General features: G+C 43.5%; 1 protein-coding gene across 4 annotated transcripts in view; it reads right to left on the reverse strand.

Annotated features, from left to right (window-relative positions):
* Nucleotides 1–5837: 5837 nt before the first annotated feature.
* Nucleotides 5838–20507, reverse strand: part of LIMS1 (LIM zinc finger domain containing 1) — a 94437-nt gene continuing 79767 nt past the window's right edge. For 3 of the 4 annotated variants that reach the window (XM_060168888.1, XM_060168889.1, XM_060168886.1), the window contains exons 3-11: nt 16096–16162; nt 15340–15460; nt 14838–14987; nt 13434–13584; nt 12828–12920; nt 12009–12057; nt 10879–10954; nt 10507–10698; nt 8396–8522 (exon numbers count right to left, since the gene is read on the reverse strand). In XM_060168888.1, the coding sequence (XP_060024871.1) occupies nt 10551–10698; nt 10879–10954; nt 12009–12057; nt 12828–12920; nt 13434–13584; nt 14838–14987; nt 15340–15460; nt 16096–16162 (855 nt within the window). In that variant the 3' untranslated portion in view covers nt 8396–8522; nt 10507–10550. Of the gene's footprint in view, nt 8523–10506; nt 10699–10878; nt 10955–12008; nt 12058–12827; nt 12921–13433; nt 13585–14837; nt 14988–15339; nt 15461–16095; nt 16163–20507 lie in introns of all 4 variants that reach the window. The other variant, XM_060168887.1, reaches the window with a different exon arrangement.

Raw genomic sequence — 20507 nt, forward strand, 5'->3', positions numbered from 1 at the left:
CAAGAGAAGCCACTGCAGTGAGAAGCCCGCGCACTGCAACGAAGAGTAGCCCCAGCTTGCTGCAACTAGAGAAAGCCCGCGTGCAGCAACGAAGACCCAACGCAGCCAAAAGTAAATTAATTAATTAAAATAAAAAAAGGTAGAGAGAGAGAGAGAGAACATTTTATTCTTTCCATAATGAGCAGCAGCAGTCAATTAAGCTTCACATTCTGGGTCGGACTTTTACGTATGATTTGTTTTTCATAATGTATTTTATTTTTAAAAAAGGAAGCACAGGGGCTTCCCTGGTGGCGCAGTGGTTGAGAGTCCGCCTGCTGAGGCAGGGGACACGGGTTCGTGCCCCGGTCCGGGAAGATCCCACATGCCACGGAGCGGCTGGGCCCGTGAGTGGCCGCTGAGCCTGCGCGTCCGGAGGCTGTGCTCCGCAACGGGAGAGGACGCAACCAACAGCGAGAGGCCCGCGTACCGTAAAAAAAATAAATAAATAAAAAGGAAGCACAGGTGTATTTTGAGAGAGAAGTAAAATATAGAAAATGCAAAATTTGTTTTGACAATTGGTATACCATATTTTGAAACAGTATAATTATTTAAAAATACAGCATAGCCAACAGCCTATAAAATTTCTTTTGGCATTTCATTTGGTAAAGTAGGAAACCTTTCTTAAATAAAAGTTAGCTATCAACACAGTCCATAAGTTAGATTGTATGTTTTTGGGTTTTTTAAAATATTTTATTTTATATTGGAGTGTAGTTGATTAACAATGTTGAGCCAGCTTCCGGTGTACAGCTAAGTGATTCAATTATACATATACATGTATCTATTCTTTTTCAAATTCTCTTCCCATTTAGGTTATTACAGAATATTGAGCAGTATTTCCTGTGCTATACAGTCGGTCCTTGTTGGTTATCTATTTTATAATTTTTTATTTTTTGATATTGCTTTTTTAAAGTTATTTATTTTATATTTTAGCTGCATTGGGTCTTTGTTGCTGAGTGCGGTCTTTCTCTAGTTGCGGTGAGTGGGGGCTACTTTTCGTTGCGGTGCGTGGTCTTCTCATTGCGGTGGCTTCTCTTGTTGCGGAGCACGGGCTCTAGGCGTGCGGACTTCAGTAGTTGTGGCGCACGGGCTCAGTAGTTGTGGCTTGCGGGCTCTAGAGCACAGGCTCAGTAGTTGTGGCGCACAGGCTTAGTTGCTCCGTGGCTTGTTTCTTTATCGTGGTAAAATACACAGAACATCAAATTTACCATTTTAACGATTTTTTTAGTGTATAATTCAATGGCATTAAATACATTCACAGTGTTGTACAGCCATCACCACTATCCATCTCCTAAAGTTTTTTAATCATTCCAAACAGAAACGCTGTACCCATTAAACAGTAACTCCCCATCCCCCCCGTCCCCATCCCCTGGTACCCTCTACTCTATGTCTCTAATGAATTTGCCTATTCTAGGAACCCCATAGAATGGGAATCATACATTATTTGTCCTTTTGTGCCTGGCTTATTTGACTTAGCCTTATGTTTTCAAGTTTCATCTATGGTACAGCATTTTTCAGAATTTCATGACTTTACATGGATGAGTTTGTATTAACCTTTTATATACTACTCAATTCAATTTGCTAATTTTTCTTGAGGATTTTGCATTTAAGTTCACGAGGGATATGGACATTTTCTAATTTCCCTTGACTTTCTCTGTTTGATCCATCGATTATTTAGAAGTCTGGTGTTTAACCTCCAAGTGTTTAGAGATTCTCTTGTTATGTTGGTCTTATCGACTCCTGGTCTACTTGCACTAAGATCAGAGGACTAACTTTACATGATTTTAGTTACTATTTTTAAATGGATAAGGTTTGTTTTATGACCCAAGATATAGTCTACCTTGGTGAATCTACCATGTGCACTTTAAAAGGATGTGTATTCTGCTGTTGATGGGTGGAGTGTTCCACAAATGTCTATTAGATCCACTGGGTTGATGGTCCTGTTCGGTCTGTGTCACTATTGATTTTCTGTCTCCTAATTATGTCAGTTACTGAGGGAGGAGTATTGAAGTCTTCAGCTATAATTTTGGATTTGTCTATCCCTCCCTTTAGTTCTGTCAGTTTTTGCTTCATGAATTTTGAAGCTCTGGTGTTAGATGCAAACACATTTAGGATAGTTGTGTCTTCTTGGTGAATTGACCCTTTATTATTGTGTGATGTCCTTCTTTATCCCCGATGATCTTCTTTGCTCTGAAATCTACTTTGTCTGATACTAATATGGCCACTCTAGCTCTTTTGGTTAAAGTTTCTATATTTCTTTTTCATCCCTTTACTTTTGATGTATGTATGTCATTATAAAATGACAAGAAAAGCTAAAGCTAGTTTCTTGTTCAACATATAGTTAGGTATTGTTTATCCACTCTGACAATGTCTTTTAATTGTTACGTTTAGTCCATTTATATTTAACGTAATTATTGATGTTTAGATCTATGTCTCCTATTTTATTATTTGGATTCTGTTTATTCCATTTTTAATTCCTCTGTTTACTCTTTTCTGCCTTCTTTTTGGTTATTTGAGTATTTTGTATAATAATATTCTCATTCCGTTTTGATTTATCTATTGTTTTTGAATATCTCTTTGTATAGTTGTTTTTTATTAGATACTTTTTTTTTTTTTTGTATAGTTGTTTTTTAAATGGTGGCTCTAGGGCTTCCAATATAGATAATTATTCACAGAGTACTCAGAACGAATACTTCACCATTTCAAGTAGAATGTAGAAACTTTATGGCCATATAGATAGCTTTACCTTCCCCCCTTTATGTTGTAGATGTCTTATATTACATGTACATGAACTGTAAATGCCACTGAACAGTGTTATAATTTTTCCTTTGTCATCAAATATATTTTAAAAATACAGGACAGATTCACTAGACAGAGATCACCAAGGAAAGAGAAGACTTTAATAATACCCTAAACAAACTAGACCTAAACGACATCTATTGACAACTCCACCCAGCAACAGCAGAATACACGTGCCTCTCAAGTGCACATGGAACATTCTCCAGCATAGACCATATGCTAAGGCATAAGATAAACCTCACTAAGTGCAAAAAAATTGAAATGATACATACGAAGTATGTTTTTCCCACAACAATGGAATGAAATTAGAAATCAACTACAGAGCGGAACTGGAGAAATTTACAGATATGTGCAAATTAACAGCATACTTCTAAATAACCAATGAGTCAGGACATCACAAGGGAAATTAGCAAATACCTTGAGATGAATGAAAATGAAGAGGCAACATGGTCTGTCGTAGCACGTATGTGTCCCAGGGCCAGCTGGGGGCCGTGGGCGCTGCTGCTTCTGAGCTCTGGAAGCTCTGACAGCTGTGGAATGCTGGAAGCTGCTCAGGGTGGAACGTGCTTTGCCAAGTACCCAGCAATCGCCGAGCTCCTCCTGTGAGTGGCAAGGGTACAAGGACAAAACGAGTCCTGCCGTTGGGAGCCATCCTTCTGGCAGGAACACAAACCAGTACATACAAGTGCTCAAAACAGCTACTGAATCAGAGGTGTGAGCAGAGGATTTGGGGAGCAAAGGACAGTGACTAGTTTTGCTTGAGGAAGTCAGGAAAGGTTTAAAAAATGGGGTGAATTTGATGTGAGTCTCAAAAGTGAGGAGGGTATATGGATCTCAGGAGGGCAGGTGAAGGTCTGGGAAAGATAGTCCTGCGTGATGGGCATGGCCATTGGGAGAAAACAGACTCAGCAATAGGCTGGGACCTGCTTGTTCGGTGAGCCTAGTGAGGCTGGTAAACAAGGGGAGTCGAGCGATGGCTGCTTGGAGGTCAGAGCAGAGTGAGGACAGCGTGGAGCCAGCCAGGGCGCCAGCTGGGAGGAAGAAGGGCTCTGGGACCTTCTGCAGCTGAACGGCTGGACTTTGGGGTCCTTAGCTGTGGGGATGGGAGGGGTGGGGGAGGGGAGAACAGAGGGCAACTCGACCTTAGCCTGGGAGCCTGGAGAGATGGTGATGCCACTAAGGGCAGTGGGAAAATGGAGGAAATGGGAACTGGAAGAGGGCCAGGGCCCCTGCCCCCAGGCCGGGCTAGTGGGTATTTATTCTCCTTTCAAGATCCAGCTCCAGGAGACCCTCCCCCGCCACCTGCGGGGTGCTGCCCGTGTGACCTTGCAGAACCTTATGCTTCCCCCCATGCTGTGCTGTAATCGCCAGTCTCTCTTTCTTGGGCAGGAGGAAGCCAAGGCCTGCACCTGCCCAGGGGAGGACACGGCGTGCAGGACTCAGGTCAGACATTTGAGGAGGGGAGGAGGGAACGACAGAGCCCCAAGAGCACTGGGCAGCTGAAGGGTGTGAAGATAAAGAACTGAAGCAGCTCAGAATTCAGGGTGAACGGTGGGAAGACTCCACCAGCAGCCTACATGGTTCTCAGATTTGCCTTATGTACAGCAATCAGCCCATTTGCTTTTATTCGTATACATGAATGTTTCTGTGATATACTCAAGACAACTTGAATTTTTCACACACACAGACATCCACCAAGGAACAGGGTAGAAATGTGCACGAGCTCGGAAGCACAGGAACCACCTGGGTTCAGGTTCTGGACACGCCACGTCTTGCCGTGCAAGCTCAAAGGGCTTCCTTGGCTTCACAGCCCTGGGGGTTGTCAGGATTAAATAACACCGTGTTACCTACAAGGTGGCTGCCGTGTGAATGCACAGAGTCTGACTGACATTTTTACATGGTTTGGATATCGTACCACTTAAACTGTTTTCCAGAAAAAACTACATACAAGTAAAAGTTTAAAATGGCTTTAAAAGAAAAAAACGTGGAACTCTTTTTAAAATTGAAGTGTAACCGACCTATAACATCAAGTTAGTTTCAGGGGTACAACATAATGATTCCATATTTGTACACATTGCAAAATGATCACAATGTCTAGTTAACATCTGTCACCATGCAGTTTTCTTTTCCCGGAATTTTTAAAAAATTAATTTATTTATTTTTGGCTGCATTGGGTCTTCGTTGCTGTGCGCAGGTTTTCTCTAGTTGCGGTGAGCGGGCCTCTCATTGCGGTGGCTTCTCTTATTGCAGAGCATAGACTCTAGGTGCGCGGGCTTCCGTAGTTGCAGCATGCGGGCTCAGTTGTTGTGGCTCACAGGCTCCAGAGTGCAGGCTCAGTAGCTGTGGCGCACGGGCTTAGTTGCTCCGCGGCATGTGGGATCATCCCGGACCAGGGCTCGAACCCGTGTCCCCTGCATTGGCAGGCGGATTCTTAACCACTGCGCCACCAGGGAAGTCCCCACCATGCAGTTTTAACATTTTTTTCTTATGATGAGAACTTTTAAGATCTATTCTTTTAGCAACTTTCAAACGTGCAACTCAGTATTAATAACTGTAGTCACCATGCTGTATGATGCCCCTATGAATTGTTTATAACTGGAAGTTTGTATCTCTTGACCCTCTTCACCCATTTTGCCCACCTCCACCCTCCCACCCCACCTCTGACAACCACCTATCTGTTCTTGTTTTTTTTATGATTCTTGCTTTATGATTATTGGGTTTTTTAAAAAATGATTCCACATATAAGTGAGATCATCCAGTATTTGTCTTCCTCTGACTTATTTCACTCAGCATAGTTGTCCTATCCATGTTGTCCTAAATGGCAAGATTCCCGTCTTATTTCTGGCTGAATAATATTCCAGTGTTATACAGACCACATTTTTTCATTCATTCATCCGTCGATGGACGCTTAGGTTGTTTCCAAAACAGCTTTCTTAAGCACTAGTCCTATATTCTCATGGTTCCATGTCTCAAAGCCATTCAAGTTAAGCAAAACACAACAGTTATTTTTAACAATTATGAACATTTATTAAGCACCAAGAGTATACTGCACTGGTTGCTATATAAAAACACAATTATTGACATAGTGTCCCTGCCACTGAGCTTACAATCTAAAATGAAATACAATAACAATGCTGTAAGCCGACCTCAAAATTTCCTTAATTTAGAAATTGCTATTTTGGCAAATAAATGAGGCAAAATGATCTACCATCAGTTACAATGTTAATAAGGCTTTGAACATGATCCAAAGAACGTTTGACTTGTACCCAAACGTTTTCCCCATTATCTTAGGCTTGATAAGAAAAAGACCACCTAGAAGCGGTAAACAGTGAATTATTTCAAACGGCCTTGTAGGATTTTAAGCCAAGATTCGCTCACTAGCCTGAGTTTCTCTCCGGCCAGAGGAAGCCGTGCGAAACACCGTGAAGTAAGCAAGTCCATCCTCTCGTCCACTGACAACTGTTCAGCCCTTCCTCCCCCCACGAGTGAGGGCTCTGTGTCCCCTACAGCGGAGAAGGTGTGTGTCTGGATAAAACACCCCACAGCCTTGGAGGCTTAATGAGGCAGACTTGCAGGAAATACGAACTCGTATTTTATGAGAGGGGTGAGCAGTGGGACCTCTGCTACAGGAGAGACATGAACCGAGCAGCAGTTCAGCCCATGCCTCTTCCCAGTGATTAGAAACACAGGCAAATGGGCGCCTTCTGCTCCGAATTTCTGGTGGGAGAGCATTTAGGAATTTGGCATCGAGACCCCCAGACTGAAAACCCTGCACTATTCTGCCTGTATCCACAGTATAGTATTTAATAAATACTTTGAAGATTTTTGTTGCTGGTCATATATTAGCTGACAAAGGCACGCTGAAGGGATTCTGATTCTTGCTGTCAAATGCAAAGACAGTTTCAGACTTCTAAGCACAGTCTTGAACTATATATTGATTATCTTCAATCACTGATAATTCTTTGAACTCTAAAAGAACACTAAAAAATAAAGCAATTGGTTATAAATTAACTGAAATACAGTTTACTCTGTAAAGTGCATGCACAAATGTTTAAAAAATACATGCATACAAATATTTTAATGGCAGACTGGTAGCATCCTGAGATTTTTTTTTTTTAATGGTAAAACAGTATTTCAGCAATTTTTGGAAAAACCAATAATTTCCCCCTAAGTCCACCTTGGCAATTTTCTTTTACATGATAACATAGCAGCAGCAACATTTAAAAAATGTTCACAAAATTTGCTTTGCATACAAGTTTATCAGGAAAGACTGGTCCAGAAACTTCAGGATAAAACTTCTTACAAAGTAAAGTAATTCACCACTTTTAACCTAAAATTGATACCTAAACATTCCTCTTGCAATTTAAAAGTGTCATTTATGCCTCCTACTTATAGGAAATAAAATCTAATTATGAGATTTGTAATGAAAAATTTGAAACACACATCAACATCCTTCTCTTCTAGTAAGATTACAGAAATTAATTTCAATGTGTTTCCCCAAAAAGTGAAAAAAAGTTTAACATATAATCATGGCTGTGGTAAATGAATTTGAGTTTACAAATCTCAGTCAGTGCACTTGTTTTTAGTTTGTAAGGTGTTAAACAGCTAGAATTCCTGATTAATGTATGTATTTTTCTAAGGCAAGGCAAGTTCGTTTATGTATAAAGCATAGATATTAGCTGGTTATAAAGGCAATAAGAGCAACACATATACATTCACTTTTTTTTAAAGTGATACATTCCAAACTACATAACATTTAATTTCATGTCCTATTCTAAGACTACATCTTTGACCTTAACCTTAGAAGCATAATTGCTGTAATACATTAAAAAATACTTCATTTCCCCAATATTGTAAAGTATACTGTATTTTCAGATACCTAGTATAAATTGTTTTGCACAAAATTTAAAAAGGAATACTATCAGCTATAACTACTGTGTTAAGTAACTGTGTGAAGAAGTTCACAAGGAGAACAAAATGTAAAACTAAGCACAGTAATTAAGGCGTTTATAACCCTAACAACAAAACCCCCAATCACGTAGTTCTGAATATACTTGCTTCTTATCTTAGTAATGTGTGTGTTCATTTGCCACTAGTTTGATAAATGCACTAAGATTCCATAAGGTCTGTTTTTCCTGGTTGGTTGTTTTTCTTTCTTATATCCTCCCAAACTGCAGTTGCAATTAATTTGCTTTTGAATACGAAGTAAAATAGTGTTTATATTTTTATCTGAGTCACGTAAAAGCTGACTGCTTACTTTCATTTTTAGAAGTTATATTTAACTTTTTGGACCTCAATTAAAATTTAACACTTAACCATGTTTCTTTTGCTATTAAGTACAGTTGCCATTTCAAATTGATAAGGGTTACTAACAAAGGCAAATTTTGATCTCATCCATGTTTTAAATATGATTACACAAACTTTTTTTAATGAGAAAAAGGAGATGAAGAAAACCATTCAATAGGTCTTCTTCACTCTCAACTCTTGCAATACAGCTTTAAGGAAGGGTGTATTAGGTCAAGCAATGTTGTCATCTCTTATCTTTGCAGAGAAGAGAAAAAATAAGATGAAGTTATTTCCTTCCTAAGGTCTCAGCTAGCTTCTTAAGTCTTTTTTTCAGCTCCAATGGAAATTTCTCATAGCACTTCTTACAGACTGGCTTCATGTCAAACTCCACAAACTTATTCCTAAAGATAACAATAATAATTAAAAAAAAAAGAAATTAGTGGAAATGTAGTCAACATTTGTATACAGACAAATAACGTGCAGTAATTTTACTGAAGTAAATGAAGACACTATGCATATTACATCTATATTCATATTAGCAAAAAACTATAATTCTAATCTCAATTCTAATCATTACGGTAAACATAAAATATTCACAATATCATTTGAAGGAAGTTGCCCTTGTAAATTGATCTTGTACATCTATCTAATACAGAATGGATGTTATCGATACATTTTAGTCTGTGCTAAGTATACAGGGAATATAATGTAAATAAAATTCAGATAATTAAAGTCAATCACATTTTAAAGTACCATGAGAGCACTTTAAAGAACAGTCATTCAAAGCAAAGAACTGTATTTCTGTAATTTGAACGATCCTCTCTTTACTGAAGGCAAAATCATCTTACTTAGTATTTTATATCATGTAGCTGTGAGGTTTCATCTTTCCTGGCCTCCCATCCCCACAACACTAACAAGCATCTTGAAAAAAATCTAACATAATATATAGGTTATTTTGGTTGGCTGTCTGACAGAAAGCTTTAAATCACTCTTCAAGGGCACAAGTGGACCAGGTGGTCACATCTGTGACCTGTGGTCTGTGGTCACATCTGTGAATGGCATATGTACGGAGAACTCAACTCTTTTTAAAAAGCCAGGGCAATACACACTCTCAATTCACTTGTAAAACAATTGTGGACAGGTGTTGAGACGGCCTCCTAGCTATGGGTGATACATCTCCAGCTGACAGTTATGAGCGCTTATCACCATTGAAATCATGGGTCCTTAATTGTGAATGGAGCAAATGCAGAATTTTACAACTTGCTCATTTTCTGTGAAATTTGGGACAGGTCCAGTGATATGCTGTCAGCTGTGACATATTATTATATCTGCTGATATAATTTTAAAGAACAACATTAATGACAAAGTTAATTCCTGACCACACATTTAAAGTGAAAAATCTTTTATTTTAAAGCACCACATGGGAATTATTTTTACTGTTTTTCAGAGATACTAACGCTGACAGTTATTCACATGATGTTACATTTCAACTAGCAATTTGATTTAAATAGTACCATTGAGTTAAAAGTTCTCCCAAAGTCTTCTTAGAACAAAAGCTATTAAAACCGCCATGTTTTTGATGAAAGAGATAAATTATCCCTGCTCCCAGAGATAATGCTAAACAAACCTTACGTTGTTTTAATCTTATATCTGAATTTTAGTTCCTCTTTAATTTTAAACAATAAAAAAACTTTTAGAGCTCATAACACAATGGTACTATGAAGGAACTGGGACAATCATGCTAGCAATTTAAGAGAATTTCCAAGATTGAAATATTTCCCATAAAAATCAGGAATACAATTGAGTTTGAAAACATCAAGAAAATGAGTTCATAACCAGCAGCATGTGGGCAGTGAATGAAAGCACATATACACACACCAGAGATGCCGTATCTTATTATGTACCTTAGAGGGTCTCTGCTTAGACAGGAAACATGCTGAGAGGATTCAGTTTAATACAGAACTTAGAACATGCAACACTGGAATTGATCAAATTATATTATTCTAGGCAAAGAAACCAAAAACCAGGATTTTAAAAGCTGCAATTATCGGACAAGAATACTTTGAAACTTTTCCAGTCTCTATTAGGAGATTAGAATTCTTCCCTTTGAATCCACTGGAAAAAGAAAAAAGAAATCTATACCATATCGTGATTAAAAAAACGAGCTGAGAGAGTCTACAGGTTCAGGGACAAAAGTGAAGTACAAGCCAGTGTTAAGTGTGAACCCTTCTCAAGGTGTGGAACTTTAATAATTAGGCAGAAGGACCAGCTCTACATGGGACAAATGCTTCTATTTCAACCTCTCCTGGCTACAGATACATGCGCGAAAGTAACGAAAAACGCAAGAGACAAAAACAGAATGAAAACATATTCTAAAGGACTAACCAAAGGAGAAAGTAGTGAAAATGCTGACAGAGGGATAGAAAAGTTTACAAACAGACTGGCTTTTTCTTTTTCTGCTTGTCTTTATCCTTTGCTTCTCTCTCCCGTTTGGCAAGTCGCCTCTTAAATTCTTCTGGCATTTTCTCATAACAGTGTTTGCAGACTGGTTTTAGATCAATTTCAACAAACTTATCCCTTTGCGCAGGACAGAGAAGGAACAGGAGAAAACAGGGAACAATTAAAGGAAGAAGCTTTGCTCTTAGAAGGCCTGAACAGAAAGAAGAAATAAGGCATCAGATCATTCTTTTTAAACTCTGTTAACAGCGTCCCCTAAGCGCTCGTCGCGGGGCTCGCGGGAGCCGAGGGCAGACTTACTTGAGCGTTAACTTGGCGCTGCAGGTGGAGCAGGAGAAGCAGTGCACGCACCAGGCCTTGTTGAGGGCGGAGACCACTAGGGGACAGGAGGGGGACGTCACTCACCACACCCACCCATCCCCTCCCGGGGTGGCTGCCCTGCTCAAGGGCTTTTCTCACCGAAGAGCCACACACGGCACTGAAGTTTCAGGGCCATTAACTGACCTTCAGTCGACGTTATTCATTAATTTATCTCCTCACGTTGTCAGAACACACAACCCCAGCTCTGCATTTGTCTCCCACGACTGTAGGCTTCCCCTTAGGGAAGATCACCGTTGTCTTTTCAACCCGTGTTGGTGGTTAATGTTTTCTTCTCCCGTGAGGCATCCAAACGGCAGGTACCAGATCTTCACGCCAACGCCCCCCAGCCCCGCCCCAACTGCCAAGCTGTGACGGCGCGCCCGGCTTTCCTAGCACAGCAGGTAATTAAAACAAAGTCCAGACACTGACTCACCGGCCTGCAGGAGCCTGTCTTCCAAGCCAGCACTAGGGCAAGAGCTTCCCTCCCCTGGCAGCTGCCTCCCGTGGGCGGGGGTAAGATTTATTCCCAAAGGCACTAGAGATCACTTTCCTGAACCCACCCCTTCGTGAAGGGCACGCGGGCAGTGTTTCAGAGAGCACTGGCCGAGTTAGGCTCTCTGCTCAGAGGCTGCAGCAGGAACGTTTGCAACTTCGCCAGGAAGCTTCTGGCAGAACTTGCTGCGCCTGTTGGCAAACACAGCTGCTTCCTTCCCGTCCACATCAATCAGGGACAAGGGGGCGGGCCCTGGAAACACCTAGAGATAACTGCCAGGGTGCAGGGGGCCCTTCCTAAGTGCTCCCAAGAAACACGCCCTGCAGCTTCCGGAAGGAGGGACTGCAAGGAGAAGAGGCCTTGGGGTCAGCCGCTCCTATGGTAACGACCCTCCGGCACTGGCCTAAAGGAGCAGCCAGCCCACCTCTCAGGAGTTAGCGTCTCCCTGCTGGAGAACACTTGGGAAAAGTAACCGGTAACGATCGCAGTCCAAACAACCCTTTTCAATCTTCACATGACCCAAGGGTTTTTGTGTCAAAACGGTGCCCTACAGGTTAAAACCGCTGCAGGTACTTACCATCACCTTCTATAACACGGTTGCAGTGGAAACAAACATCACCAAATAGCTGAAAATGAAAAATTACAACTAAGTATCAGAACACCAAACACTTAATATAAATAATTTCAGTTCTTTGTACAACTTAAAAACAAATAGCTGGCTACCTAAACCCAGAATTTGCCATTACTAGAGAGAGAATCGGCAAAAGTTCACTGACTAGTTTTTACTTCCTACAATGAAAAGAATTTACTCTTCATCATGATCAAAAACAAAGGCTCTGGAAATGTTCTGGATTTCAGGAAGCTAAAGGAGCATGAAAACCCTACACTGGGTCTGGTACTGGAGTGGAAAAAAGGCCAGAAGGAGTTTATTGGGTCAGGTGACAGAACTGAAACGGACAGATTGAAGTCATCAATACAGATAACCATGGTCACATAAGAGATTCCCGTATTCTTGGGAAATGTACACTCGAGTATTTAGGAGTAAAGGACTATGGGGAACTCATCATCAAATGCTTCAGAAAAAATACGCATGTGTTTATATGTGTACATAAACTTGTATATAAGGAAACGTGCATTCACGTAAGTGTCGTCTTCATAGAGAGGGCAGGACACACACATGCTGAAGCAGGTAGTAAACCTGAGTAAAACAGGTATTTTCTTTGTATTTTTTTATTTTACAACCTTTCTGCGAGCCTGAAATGATTTTCCAAATGAAACGTTAAAAAGCAATCGCTGGAGCCCAACGTACGTTTTCCCAGAGCTCTCCTTGTACTTAAGTATTGAGAGGCTCAGGCCCATACAAGTGTGCGTAGTATTCCACGAGCCCCGTCACTACCTGGTTGTAGTGGGTTTCACAGTACGCCAGGCCCTTCCTCTCGTAATGGCGATGTCCGAGAAACGGTTTCTCACACTTGGCACAAACAAAATGCTGGAAGAAATTGCGTTAGTCATACTTGGATCGCCATGTTTTATTTACACAGTGAAGCAAAACCCAAGCTGAAGCAGCTCAGAGGAGACCCGTGACAGCCTGGGCTGCTTGTGTCACTCGGGCCACAGGTGACCCTGTAGAGCAGCCGGCCTTCGTCCAGGCATCCGGAGGCCTAGACCCTGGGCTGCTTATGTCACTTGGGCCACAGGTGACCCTGTAGAGCATCCGGCCTTCGTCCAGGCATCCGGAGGCCTAGACTCGACAGCACAGAGTGAGGACAGAGGTGAGCGTGGGGACACGTCTCTGGGCTGGACCAGGACACCTCCTGCCTCAAGGATCTAGGAAGCAAGAGCACTGCTTGCCTCGCCACTTGGAGGTCACAGAGCCGTGTAGAATCTATGTTCTTAGTCTTCCACGAGGTCCACATGTGCCCCTCAGCATCTCCCAGCCTCGCCAGCGCACCTGAGCGTCGGGCGTGCGAGGGCCCCGGTCACCGCTCTGCGGGGAACTCACCTCCACGTGCCACTGCTTGCCCATGGCGTTCACCACGCGCCCTTCGATGGGCCGGCGGCAGGCGCCACAGATGGGGACCCCCATCTTGTCGTGGCACGGCAAGCAGTACAGCTCCCCCTTCAGCTCCCGGGCGTCGGCGGTCAGCTCCTTCCTGCCCACGAGAAAGGGACCCGCTGAGCAGCACCGCGGCGAGGCGGGCAGGCAGTCGGTGCAGCCCCTGTGCCTCCGCGGTTCCGAAGAGAACCCGCAACGACCCCTGTAGCTGCTTTTCTCCCCCCGGAGGTGGTCAGAGTAGTCTGATCAAGACGCTTGAACAGGCTTCAGATTCGTATCCAAACCTCCGCCTCGTGCGGTGCTGACAAGCCGGCCACACACCACCGCGCCGGCCACAGCTACCGTCCCCTGTCTGCCGTCACTTCAGAGTCCCTCGTCTTCCTTAAACGCTGGGGAGGAGTATCCCAGGCGTGAGGACAGACCCGCCGATGTTATCCTCCCAAAATAACCGAGGAGTTTGGAGACTAGCTCCACTTACTGACGCTCACTAGCAAGCTGCTAAGAGTAGTTTTAGGTGAACAGAAAATACACAGACGGAATGCTCAGACCGGCCCTCCTCCAAATGCTTACGTTCACTACTATTTTCAGTCTCCTGAGTCAATAAACAGAGATGGCCCCAAATCAAGATGAATTTCATTGGGTTTAAACGATTCTTTAGAAGCGCTCATGAACAATGAACCGAGGGAGGACAGGCAAGAGAATGAGATAAGGTAGAAACTGAACTCCCAAAAGAAGCTGTCTGTCAGCCTTCACCCCAGCTGTCCACTCCCTACCGTAACTTAGCACGGATGGTCACGCCGACTACAGTAAAGTATCTTTTCCACTAAGTTCTTATATTAGAAGGCAGATTCCGAAGCTCACAGCCTAACAATTTATCATGAGCTTCTGAGGAAAAAAGAAAAATTCCCTTTAGGTGTAAATACAGCAAAAGTAACAAATGTAATTTAAGATAACACTCTAATGTCACACCCTGTGATGCACGTACCAAGATAAGACCTTTTTAAGTTTTTTGTTTGTGGGGGGATCCTGGACTGGAAGAACGTGGTTATGAAAAACAGTTGCGGGAATCCTTAGGGATATTCTAACACGAGCTGACTATTTAAAGGTATGTGTATATGTTCACGTGTGCACTCACACACACAAATGTGGCAACATGTTGCCTGGTGAAACTGAACGAAGGGTGTGGCGGCTCTCTAGGTATTAGTCTCCAGACTCTTCTACAGTTTGAACGTTTTCCAGAGTAAAAGTTGAAGGAAACCGATCTGGGTGTCAGAGTAACAGAAAGACTACACATCAGCGCGACCCCTGGTTCCCTCCGTTTGTACAATGAAAAGGAAGACACTGCAGTACCCGCAGTTGGCACAGTTGAAGTGGTCTGGATGGTAGGGGTCGTTCTTGAATATCAGAGGCTGCTCGTCGATGATGGCGTGGCACTTCTGGCAGATGTACTTCCCGAGGCCTCGGGCCTTCTCTCGGTTATGGCAGGGGCGACACAGATGTCTAAACAGAGCCAGAACGGCTTTAGAAGCTTAAATTTAAGATCTAAGGTTCTTCCTAATCATTAAAAAAAAAGATTCCCGTATCTATGAAAAGAAATTAAAGAAACCATTTCTTTAAACATCACCGCTGGGCTTAAGAGAGCAGAACCGAGCCCCGACTTTTCACACGGAGAGTTATTTATCCCTCCCAGAGGACCAGACTGATGGCTGAGAAACTCCCTGCGGTAGCCCCTCCCGCAGACGCCAGGCCCCATGCCCCGACTCCGTGTCCGAGGCCCCAGGGAGCACGCGCGAGCGCAGAGCGTCACTCTGCCCACCCGTGCCCGACGGGTGGCAGGGTGCCCTGCTCCTACCTCCCGGCGCTCTTGACAAACCCGATGTCTGCCAGGACCCCCTGGCAGAGGTCACAGCGGAAGCACTCGGGGTGCCAACTGTTGTTCATGGCTTTGATCACTCGGCCGACGACGAATTCCCCTGCGGAGAGGAGCACGCGGGCTGCGGCGCAGCCTCCCCGCCCGCAGCCGCCCCTTTCCCCACGTGCGCGGCTCCCGCACAGAGCGCTACGTTAGAAAAGCGCTTCCGTGTCATCTGAGTCCTTGTTTTGGGTTCTGTAGCTGCCACACTTTCAGGCTGTCTATCACATCTCTGAATCTGCTTTTCCAGAGGAGGTACTGGGCTCTCCCTCTCCCGAAGGTCTTGTTGTTTTTTTCTGGTCGTGGACACAGAAAACAGAAATCCACCGCACGTTTTCTTGTACCACGTACTTAATTTCTTCCTTCATTCAACCTTGTCAGCATGCTACTCGGTGCCCCCAGTCTCTCCTGCTGTGTGACACGCAGGCCACCCCTGCGCGTCTCAAGGTCCCCGCTGAGGCCGCCCGGGCTGCACTGACAGGGAAGAAAGGAATCCTACGGGGCATCGAACAGAAGTCCGGTGAGTCCTGGGCTTACGTTCACCCTACAGGCCCTGAGAAGCGTCATTAACATTACTGACGGGAAGAGGGCTGACAAAACACCGCACCTGCACGCTTTCCTTCCTATGAGCACGTGCTATGAGGTCGTTCTGAAGGAAACTTAACTTTTCACCGTGCATTGGGCAGTGGAACTTACCACACTGGTGACAGCAGGGAGCAAAGAGCATCTGAAAGTCATGTTCACAGTACTTCCTTCCTTCAAACTGAAACAGAAAGTACCAGCGACTTGTAAATAGAAAACAATCCCGGGATGAATGGAATTTTTCTGCGGAGACTGTAGGAAAGAGGTTTCTGGACTAGAGCTCTGCCCAGAATCTGTAATCCTCCTGAGATATGTAAAGGCAGACACACTTTGGTACCTTCCTGGCACCTAGTGTGGGCACAGGAAAGACCCGCTGAGGCCAGAACTGATCCTCTGCCCCCAGAGAAGGGTGAGCTCCTCCCACAGACACCCCCCCGGAAAATGTGCACAGACGTACAAACCTCCCCCCACGTTGAAAATACGTACTTACGAACAGTAAATATGCTAGCATATTTTAAAAAAATAAACATTTTTAAATGGGGCCAAAACCTGTTTAAAAAATATCCTTTTCCTACAGGTGGAAAATTTATCCTTCATTTCTCTCCTTGAACTGTTTTCCTTTCATTTCCCCCCAAAAGTTTTATGCTACAATACTTTTTCCACCAAGGTCTTTAACTGGTCATCCTACCATATTTCTCTGCAATTAAAATGTATTGTGAAACTTTAAAATTTGTTTTACTTTCCAAATCCATAAGGCCCTAAAGGTTAACATTCTTCTTCTTCTGGATTGTCATTACAATGATTATTGGTATACAAATGATGAAAACATAGGTATGTTACGAATGTTACATTTTATTCACTATTTAATTATCTACATGAGAAGCAAACCCTAATGAGATGAGCAGGGCCACTCTTTACCCTCACCATTACTTCATGCTTCCATGGATGAAGATGACTGACCACTGGAAGACTCAGGGTTCAACATTAATTCTAGATTTATTTTCTATTTTGGGGGTTGCTTGTACCCTTTTCATGTAAATAAGTCATGGGAATTATATAATGCGTTCCTTTGAATCTCTGAGCTCCTTACAAGTTATTTGTCACAATCACATACTGTTTGATTATCAAAATCCATGCTTAATGATGTTCCAGTTGTCAACTCAATCCCCTCAATTATGGAAATTCGCTGCAGATTTAGCTCATTCCGTTTATTGACCATATGCCCTACAGCTAACTGGCATATTCCGGGCAAAGCAGATTTATCTTGTGCCAAAAGAAGTCTTACTTCATTTTTAAACTCAAATGAATGAGCTCAGACACATTTAAAGAGTCTATTGTTTAAAGTTACAAACAGAAGGTATTAACTCTATACACTATTACTCAATATCGCGTCGCAGTGCATTGTAACCTGTAGCCCACAGCAGAAGTTATTTATAAGTGAGATGTGTTCCTTTACTGAGCGTATATGGTGTACATCCATAGAAATCTGATATCGAGCTTTCAGCAGTAAGTTTTTAAAGAAACGTAATATAAAAATGCAGAAATAACTGTACTTAGAAATGATCAACTTTTTACCTGCCACCTCGTCTTGCTCAGTGGAGGCAGGAGACTCAAACTGTCTCAATTTGCCACTTAAGTTTACTAGTGAAAGGCTGGGTAATGGTAACAAGGCGTCGTAAAGCCTTCAGAAGGATAGCGTTTTGTGGCTTGTGTGCACACGCGAGTGGCAGTTTTAATTGATCAGTTTTTAAAATCAGTATTTTCGATGGAAATAACTCGATCAAAGATCTGTCACAGACTTTTGAGACCCATTAAAATCAAGTGTAAGGAGAAAAATAAAAGAAATGATCAGCAATGACTCTGCATTTAATGAAAAGAGAAAGACACATATTGCTTAAAAAAAACAAAGCAAAAGGAGGCCAGCAGTTGGCATATACGCTGTATTTGTTAGTAGAAGACTGAAAAGCTTAGGGCCGGTTGTGGTTGGAATAAGTCTTTAAAGCTGTGATTCATGCGGGCAGGACACGGTGGGGCTTAAGGACCCTGCCGTGGACGGACGCAGACGCAGCCCAGCTGGACCGCGACCTGCTCGGCCCGGTGAGCGGCACGCCTGCTCTGCTCGGCTCCCACCACGCCCGCCCTTCTGCAGCCTCTCTGCACGCCTCTCTCTGCCTTAAAACAATGAGTCCTTTTGAAATTAGGGGAGGAGATTAGGGCAAAGTCCTAAAAGACCGTTGTCACGACGACTCCCCACATTCCCAAACCTGCCATCTATCTGCATACAGAACACCCGATACGGCTCCTCAGCTGGGCTGCATCCTTAGCAAGAGAACACATAAGGCCGGGAAAGGTGGGTAGCCCTGTGGGTTTAGAGACCCCCCCCAAATCTCTTCTGATTGGGGTCCTAGAGCAATTTGTCAGAGTAGGTTTTCACATCCCTTCCTTTCGTCAAGGGCGAGGACTAAGCGCTATCGGGAATACAAAAATATCATCAGGCAAACCGATTTTAGGATGAACAGTCCCTGAGACCAGAATCTGAGGGTCCAGAAATGGGCCCTTGAAGCCATCCCTATGGCAACCCCCCTGCATGCCCGGGGTGTGCTCCCCCAAATGAAGACTTCTGAAAAGGGAGAGCTTCTTTTGCTAGAGCGAGCTGCCTCTTTTCTAAGCATGTAGAAATGATCAGACACACTCCGGCTCGATTTCTGAGCGCAGGAGAAAGGCCGGAGGCTGATCCAAAGTAAAACTCTAGGGTGTGAAACGAAGAAAAGTCAGAACGCGTCAAGTTGGAAGAATCAAACTTCCAGGAATACTGTCTTTCTAGGTACAACCCAGAACTGGTTTATCATAGAACAAGTCTGGAGAATAAGAAAAATTAATGCTCCAAATTCGCAGCGTTTAACAAAATGCCAAAGAAGCCTGCGACCCGCCAGGATGGGGAGGGACCCTGGCCAAGAACAGCCCTGCTTTTAATGGTTCTAAGTTTGGTTTGGAGTTCCGTGAAGATTCTCTTTGGGGGAAAAGAAGAATCCTGCCGCTTTAAAGAAAGCTCAGAATTTGAAACTGTGCTGATGGTCTCACCTCCAGCCACATGCAGATGTGAGAAGTCTTCCCAGGTTTCCTGCCCACCAGCCTTGCCCCCAGGGTCCAGCTTCCTGAGGAATCACTATTCCTTCCATATTAGAGGAAACCAGGGAAGTAACCTCTTTGTAAAGTCTTCCCACTAAATCACTCACCACAAATTGGACTTTCCTGTTATGCATTTGTGATGGGGGGGCGGGGGTCACATTGGGGGAATTCACACTAAGGAGAGAGAAAGGTGAGGTGTCCTGAGCCGAGCTGGGCAGGCTGCCTGGCCTCCCCCGCTCCATCCTGTCGGTAACTTTTCTGGAATCACGTCACTCTGGGAAGGTTGGTTCCACTTTATTTCACAAACCATTTCCTTTGGGGAAAAATTAAGATAATCCTTTTGGAGGAAATCCCTGATGTCACAAAATGAGATTTAGGAAGTGGTGTCATGGCCACACACAGTGTCAGGGCCTGGGGGCCAAATGGGTGTTTCCCCCTGGAAATGGCATTTCATCAACCGCCTGTGACTTGGCCGTTTTACAAACACCTCTCCACGTTATTGGAGAATGATGGGCAACACTGACAGCCCATGAAGACAGGCTTCCCTCTCAAGATATAACCGCAACACCAAAGTAAGGATCACGAATCACACGCAGTGTTTTGTTCTTATTTGATCACTGTCTTCCGATATGGATAAAGTTAAAAGATGGATAACTTTGGGGGACTTCCCTGGTGGCGCGGTGGTTAAGAATCCGCCTGCCAATGCTGGGGACACAGGTTCAAGCCCTGGTCCAGGAAGATCCCACGTGCCGCGGAGCAACTAAGCCTGTGCGCCACAACTACTGAGGCTGCGCTCTAGAGCCCTCGAGCCACAAGTACTGAAGCCCACGTGCCTAGAGCCTGTGCTCCGCAACAAGAGAAGCCACCGTAATGAGAAGCCCGCGCACTGCAACGAAGAGTAGCCCCCGCTCGCCGCAACTAGAGAAAGCCCGTGTGCAGCAACAAAGACCCAACGCAGCCAAAATAAATAAATAAATAAATTTATATTTTAAAAAAAGATGGATAACTTTCATAATCATTAGTAATTAAAAGTTATTTAAAATTAAAATGTAGAAGTAGAATCTTTTAAAAGAGAAAACTGAATTTCAGTTTGGGGAGCCGGTTCTAGTTACTACACAGAAAGTATGTCTTGGCTTCTGGTAAATGACGACGGTATTTTCATTACAGCTGAGTGATGAGCTGCCCAAGGATGCGTACAAGCACATCTCATTTTATTGTACTTCGCAGATAGTGTTTTCTACACACTGAAGGTTTGTGGCAACCCTGCTTCCCGCGAGCCTGCCGGCGCCATTTTTCCGACAGCATTAGTTTAAATTAAGGTGTGTATGTTGTTTTTCAGCCATTACGCCACTGCAACTTAATAGACTACATATAGTGTGAATATAACTTTTCTATGT

Source organism: Lagenorhynchus albirostris, chromosome 13 (assembly GCF_949774975.1).
Source record: "Lagenorhynchus albirostris chromosome 13, mLagAlb1.1, whole genome shotgun sequence".
Lineage (NCBI taxonomy): Eukaryota > Metazoa > Chordata > Mammalia > Artiodactyla > Delphinidae > Lagenorhynchus > Lagenorhynchus albirostris.